This window comes from Poromitra crassiceps, assembly GCF_964638095.1.
Source record: "Poromitra crassiceps genome assembly, chromosome: 4".
In the NCBI taxonomy this organism is placed as follows: Eukaryota; Metazoa; Chordata; class Actinopteri; order Beryciformes; family Melamphaidae; genus Poromitra; species Poromitra crassiceps.
Window position 1 is genome coordinate 28574297 of NC_139626.1, and position 7512 is coordinate 28581808.

A 7512-nucleotide genomic window follows, 5' to 3' on the forward strand; every position below is an offset into this window, starting at 1 on the left:
TGACACGCGGTGGCTCGGTCACAGTGTGACACGCGGTGGCTCGGTCACAGTGTGACACGCGGTGGCTCGGTCACAGTGTGACACGCGGTGGCTCGGTCACAGTGTGACACACGGTGGCTCGGTCACAGTGTGACACACTGTGACACACGGTGGCTCGGTCACAGTGTGACACACTGTGACACACGGTGGCTCGTCACAGTGTGACACACGGTGACTCGTCACAGTGTGACACACGGGGGCTCGGTCACAGTGTGACACACGGTGGCTTGGTCACAGTGTGACACACGGTGGCTCGTCACAGTGTGACACATGGTGACTCGTCACAGTGTGACACACGGGGGCTCGGTCACAGTGTGACACACGGTGACTCGTCACAGTGTGACACACGGTGACTCGTCACAGTGTGACACACGGGGGCTCGGTCACAGTGTGACACACGGTGGCTCGGTCACAGTGTGACACACGGTGGCTCTGTCACAGTGTGTCACACTGTGACACACGGTGGCTCGGTCACAGTGTGACACACGGTGGCTCGGTCACAGTGTGACACTGTGTGACACACGGTGGCTCGGTCACAGTGTGACACACGGGGGCTCGGTCACAGTGTGACACACGGTGGCTCGGTCACAGTGTGACACACGGTGGCTCTGTCACAGTGTGTCACACTGTGACACACGGTGGCTCGGTCACAGTGTGACACACGGTGGCTCGGTCACAGTGTGTCACACTGTGTCACACAGTGGCTCGGCCACAGTGTGACACACGGTGGCTCAGTCACAGTGTGACACATGGTGGCTCGGTCACAATGTGACACAGTGTGACACACGGTGGCTCGGTCAGGTTTTCACGTCAATCATAGCAAATGATGTTGAAAATACAGTAAAGGTGTTTTTCTCCACCTGTGGATTGATTCTGGTTGAGACTGAGAGTCAATATTAGCTGGAATATGGAGACAGGGTGGTTCTTTAAGCCTGTGGTCGCCATTTTCTCTCCATTCACAGTATATCTTTATGCACCTCGTGGTTTCTGCTGACTGTGCATGTCTGCTTTACAATCCGTCCATCCTCTCTTGGCAGGTTTGTGTTTTCACACCTTTTTCCTGACAGCGTGTGGAAAATAAAAAAAAGTTACATATACTGTGCATGGGCTTCATATTTTTATTTCATACTGAATTGACAATAAACAGCCTTTTGGATTTGGATCGTCCCTTGCTGCTTTATGAAAATGTATTGATAAATAAATATCCATGAAATGCATTCTTATAGAGCAAGTAAAGAAAATCTTCTGCACTGGCATCAAAACACCTCACCTAACTACTTTTTCATTGTGTGATGTCACTGTATGTGTTTTATAATCTGTTGCACTCAAGTATTTTCATTTTGCATCAATTAGGCTACCATAATAATTGTGAAAAATAACTGATTGTTTTGGAACAGTGTTTGCAGTAAGTGAGCTTGGCTTCTTCATAAGATGAAGCTCAGAGCAGTATAATTTATAGAAGTGTCCCAGATGCAGCCTGACTCAGAAGGGGAAGCCGTTAGGAAGGTGAGTACATGGACACCAACCTGTTGTCTATATTGAAATATTTGTTTTAATTATTTGCAGATACTTTTCTTTGAGAAATGTCTTTCTTTTGTGATACATTTACACTTAGCCTATATGTGCCATTATTTATGGCACCAATATTCGGCATATATGCTGCAGAATACAATGAGCAATATGCTGAAAATATTTTCCCATTGATCATGAAGTGGGGATAAGTCTCTAATAAAATATGGTTGTTTTGTAGTTTTAAACCGGCGCCGTGCAGGATTCTTACCTGCCGGGATAACGGCCACATGGGTCGCCTCTCCTCAGAGAGATGTCAGCCTCCTGCACTGTTCTCGTCCGTTAAAATAAAACCAGATCAGGCTGTTCGACCCCCACACTCGATTCACTTTCAGTAGCCTACATGCTTTAACCCGAATAGGCACATTGGGCGAATTATTGCATTAATCTATTAAGACAAATATAGAGAAATGAAGCTTGTTTTTGCCGTAAATTTCATGCACACCTTACAATGAAACAATGTCAATTTTATTCAGGTGATGTTATATCTATTATTACCAGAAAAGGTTATGAACCGTTTATTTTTGTATCATCTCTCTTGCAGAAGTATTTTGCAGCATATGTAGGCCTATATGTCTAGCTATAGCAAACCTTGATATCTGTATACCATGTCAGCAATCAAATGTGTCTTGAAAAGTGGAATAGCTGCTAATATTATACTATACAATGAGTATATTATATTATATTATATTATATTATATTATATTATATTATATTATATTAACAATTCTGATCAATATTTCCATATTGAATCGACTGAAATCGTCTTTTTTGAGGGGGGAAATAGCATACACCTTAACGTATTTCGATTTGACTATTGAAATGGAATGATATAATCGTGATATACTATCACTATCGCTATTTTATAACTACAAATTATGGATTATCAAAATGCTCAATCAAAGGCGTCCCTGTGGCCGCGGAGCTGCATCCATATGTTAATGAAGCTCGTGTGGAGCTCCAGTGACAGCTGGCTGCTGGAGACCAATCAGAGAGCTCGCTGATGGAAGGCAGTATGTCTGAGCTCTGCAGGCAGGAGGTGTCTGAGAACCATGGTAGCTCAACAATGATGTAAAGAAGGACCCCCTTTTATTCATTTTTTTCTCGCCCAAACAGTCGTGAAAACACACTTTGTTTTTGTTTTGGAATATTCTTTCTCCATGAGCAATGCTGGACTTGAGTGTGGATTTGTTCCATCGTTTCCTCGTTGTCCGACAGAACTGATGAAAGCCTCTTCAGAGCGACGGGTTTATGGACTTGCGTATTAGCTAATGATGTCTATGGGTTTTATGCCTGACAGTCTGAATGCCGCAGCAGATCCCTCCAAATCGGCCTTTCTAGAGTTTGGCCACGGACACCCGGCGCACCAGCAGCACTCCCCCGGACTCTCTCACCTCTACCCCGGTCACGGCTTGCATGCTGCCGGGCATTCTCAGCACGAAAGTCCTTTTCCTCCCAGCGCGTCCTATGGCCGCTCTCTGGGCTACGCCTACCCCGGTGCGGTGAACACTCATCCCCCGTCTGCTTACATGCCTTACGCGCACAGCAATCACAGCAACAGCCTGGGCCACACCAGATTAGAGCAGACAGGTATGTGAGAAAGTCATGTAAATTGAGCCGTGCAATTACTGTATCATATCGTATTGGAGGTTGTATAATTTTTACTATTAGATTGCCATCATTGTGCATAGGTGTAATTACGCACAGGCCGCGCAATTATCTGAGGAGATTACCATTCGCCTAATGAGAATAATATAGTTCACTTGAAGGTGTAATAGACAAGTCAATTTGCTTCACATATACCATGTCATGTATTGAAATACAATTTAATTAAGGCTTTGACCAAAGTAGGTCTATTGTCACTTTTGCCATAAGAGGCAATGACGTCAAAACGAGGCCCCTTATTACACCATGCCTCTGGCAGGGATACTCTCTCTTTACCACTCATGTTATAATGGAGGCAGATGGCGCCATTAATTTTATTGACCATAATTTTCTGTGGGTAAGTCCAATTATGGACCGTGTAGCCTGGGCCTACCTCAAGAACTTGGTTTTTTTTACCCCCATTGTTAGTGCACATTAACAAAACCATTCCAGAAACTAGCAGTCCTTTAATCTCCGTGGAGTTGTGGGGGTGCTCGTCATTCGCCATTTTAAAAACAATTCCCTTATTTTGAGCTCTTATCAGTCTGGTGCGTCCAGTCTGTGCAGAAATCTGGCGCGTTTCTATCACTGTTACCATTGTTGTCACAGGTGAATCCACTGAAACACTACAGAAACAATCTTAATTTACGAGGACTGAAAGGTATTTTATATATATATATATATATATATATATATATATATATATATATATATATATATATATATATATATATATATATATATATATATATATATATATATATATATATATATGTGCATATATATGCATATATGCATATATGCACACACCTTTCAGTGTGTGTGTGTGTGTGTGTGTGTGTGTGTGTGTGTGTGTGTGTGTGTGTGTGTGTGTGTGGTCTGCTTTAAGACTAAATCGACAATGATTATGTCAAATAATAGCCTATTTTAATTTGTTGTTGTTTTTACAGTTGTGTGTTTAGGCCTTTGGGCCCTGAGGCTGTGTGATAGCCTGCAGTCCAAGCCATGTTGGGATTACCAGACAATAAAAACATATTTTATTTTGTGTTAGATAGAATTGGTAAACTTTTAGTGATCGATCACATAAAGTAGACGAAAAGTTTGCTTTAACGCCTCGCCGTAATCTCACCAGTCATCTTGACGTAAAGAGGGGAAAAAAGGTATAAATCAAAACTGCTTTGGTTGACATCGCTTTCTGCTCTTTGTCCCATGCAAAAGATCGCGAGAAGTCCACAGTGATTGAAAACGGGGACATTCGCCTGAATGGCAAAGGGAAGAAGATCCGGAAGCCTCGGACCATCTACTCCAGTGTGCAGCTGCAGGCTCTGCATGCGCGCTTCCAACACACCCAGTACCTGGCCCTGCCGGAGCGGGCCGAGCTGGCGGCCAAGATGGGGCTTACGCAGACTCAGGTGGGCCAAATCCTGATCCACACACCCTGCATGGAGACCCACACCCTGCAGAGCATTATGCAGGATGTAGGCCTATAGGACCGAGGCCATCATCTGCATCTATAGGCCGATTGAACATGTATTTTGCAGGTATATTATTTAGCACAGCCTCGAGTCCCGGCCTAAAATGGCAAGCCTGTACATTTTAACATAATGTGTCTTGTTTAAATAATTATTGGGAACGTCAAAGCTATTCCACATTCAAATAGCCAACTGATAAGAAACTGAAGACAACAATTAGCCAATTTTTGTGTTACAGTATTGTAAAGTGTTACCAACAATTATATAGGCATGAGTCATTTGCGCAAAGTTAGCCTATTAGCCTTCGACGTTTGAATAGGAAATCTCTTGCTTGTTCCCTGTTATTAAGGCTCACACAGCTCTTGACTCTTTTGGAGATCAAATGAAAAACTTAATGTGATTCGTAAGTCAATCTTTACATCCGTATGTATGCTTCATTTCAGCAAATTTCATTGCGTTAACCCACCTTCTGGAGCACAACTAATTACAAAATTATCAATACAAATTGATAAATGATAAAACCATGGCGTGCCTGAAAATTAAGGCAGCTTTAGTCTTCATTAACGCTCATTTTTACAGTGATTTGCAATTGGGCAATTATTCATGATACCTAAATTAATACAGTTTTATAGGCTATACTCTTTGATAAGGGACTCCAACATTCAATGCTTAATATAGGCCTAATTTATTAATGTATTAAATTAATTTATTAAATTAATTTATTAAATTAATTTATTGTCATTAATTAATTAATTGTTATGGTTAGTTCATTAGTGTTTGTGTTTTGCTTGGTATAGAGATATAGCATACCAAAACAGAACCCAAACACGATAGTCTATAGACTAATAAATCAATGTGCAAAGATTGTCTTTAACATAGGCCTAACAGCTCACGCACAATAATCCTACTGCATTATGTGAGATTCATGGGAACAGTTTCACATCTGTAATTGTAATTGGAGACAAATAAACAGGTGCGCATATCAGTCCACACATAATTTTCCAAACAATTTTCAAAAATTGGGTCTCCATGTTGCGTTGCTCTATAGGCTATATGGCTATTGTGATTCTTTGAGATGTAACTTATATTTTCATAAACAGATGAATCCAGCTCTGTCATGTGAGCTCCAAACTTTCTCTAAATCCCCAGAATCTGTGGTTGCCGTCTGTCGCTGCAGCGCTCCAGCCTTTTGCTTCGACTCCCTCGGGCTCTTCCATGCATTTTCTGAATATTTACGCCATCGTGCGCCTATAAAAATAGCCATTTTATTTCGAGTCAGCAGAAATTTCACTGACCTACCACAGCGTGGGCGTGTTAGCCAGGCTGTGTCGGGCTGTTTTTATTTCACAATACTCTTAGTCTCGGCTTGTTGCCGTCAGACTGGACTCATAAAACACTGAACAATGCGAGCTCAATTTTAATGGATTACAAGTGCCACTCAGCCATCTCTCTGAATAGGCTAACAAAGCGCAATATAGGCCGCGGATTGGCTCGGGATTTGCAAAAACGACACAGAAAAGATGTGTGAGTTATGAGGATTTTAAAGACCCGGAGCTTTCCCTTTTACTGACGACAATATTAAACGCAGGCCAATAGTGAAATGGGTGTTGCGTTTTATTGGGGAAATATGTTCGTAAAAAAGCCAATTGCAGCATCATTTTCTTAGATTACTGTTAATTGTTGACCGCGATGACAATTTTATGTTTTCTCTTTCTTTTTTTAGGTGAAAATATGGTTTCAGAATAAGCGGTCCAAGTATAAAAAGATCATGAAACATGGAAGCGGATCAGAGGGGGAACATCTTCACAGCACCAGTTCCATCTCTCCCTGCTCGCCTGGCTTGCCCCAGCTCTGGGAGGTGTCGATGGCAAATAAAGGAGCCCAGATGCACCCAAACAATTACATGAACAATTTTGGTCACTGGTACCCAAACCACCACCACCTCCCCCATCAGGATGCGATGCCCAGGCCTCAGATGATGTGAGTGGACTGTTTTTGCTGTCGCACGCAAGGTGACCTGCCTTCACGCTAATGAACTCGGTGATCTATATAGGTCACTTCTCAGCCAAAGCCAGCAAAGTTGACTTGTGTTTAAATGTGTGTTGGAAATAATTTGTTCATATTCATTTTATTCCGTGTGCGTTTTGGATGCGTTTTTCCATTGACAATCTGCAATATTCACCCACCATGCAGCCGGGAATCAGATTACCTTTTTTAAGATTGTTTTTTTGGTTTGTCACTGCAACACGCGTATAGTGCACGCCTAAAACCAACTGAGGTATAGGCTTAGCGTGTGCAATGTAAGCGATTCCGGATAAGGCATGTGATGTGTTGACCATGTGTAGGTCGACTTTATTAGCTGAAGAGTTGTGGTCCACGACATGCATGGTCCAACTTGACAAATGCTATGAGCATTATGCAAATAAACAGCTGTTGGATTGACGTTATGATTCATTTATTGTGTGGCTGCTCAGTCTGTGTTCAAGTTGTCAGAATGTTAAGGCGATAACTTAATGCAAACATGATGAAAGAGTGTGATGCACATACAGCATGCAGTAAAGGGCCAGATGACAGTCCCTTTAATAATAATATGGCTTCATATTATCAGAAACCATGCAGGCACAGTCCCTGTTAAAGCCTCATGAACAAAGACGTTTCCTATAACAGACTTTAGTCTTGGGATGCATGTACTATTGTTTTTCTTTCTTTCTTTCTCTCTCTCTCTTTCTCTTTGCCAAGTCACAGTCATAGCTAAAGTTTGCATATTGTTTATTTCACTTTAGGCCAT

At 42.1% G+C, this 7512-nt stretch overlaps 1 protein-coding gene across 1 annotated transcript; it reads left to right on the forward strand.

Moving 5' to 3' along the window:
* Window positions 1-2684: 2684 nt before the first annotated feature.
* dlx4b (distal-less homeobox 4b) lies at window positions 2685-7142 on the forward strand. Its single transcript, XM_083635549.1, has 3 exons — window positions 2685-3198; window positions 4471-4664; window positions 6448-7142. The coding sequence occupies exons 1-3, from the start codon at window positions 2880-2882 to the stop codon at window positions 6706-6708; spliced, it is 774 nt and encodes a 257-aa protein (XP_083491675.1). The 5' UTR covers window positions 2685-2879; the 3' UTR covers window positions 6709-7142.
* Window positions 7143-7512: the final 370 nt, after the last annotated feature.

Excerpts from the sequence above, each read along its gene's own strand:
- dlx4b (XM_083635549.1), top strand. The coding sequence starts at position 2,880 with ATGATGTCTATGGGTTTTATGCCTGACAGTCTGAATGCCGCAGCAGAT. Across the intron at positions 3,199-4,470 it reads CACCAGATTAGAGCAGACAG|ATCGCGAGAAGTCCACAGTG; the intron begins GTATGTGAGAAA and ends CCCATGCAAAAG. Across the intron at positions 4,665-6,447 it reads TGGGGCTTACGCAGACTCAG|GTGAAAATATGGTTTCAGAA; the intron begins GTGGGCCAAATC and ends TTCTTTTTTTAG.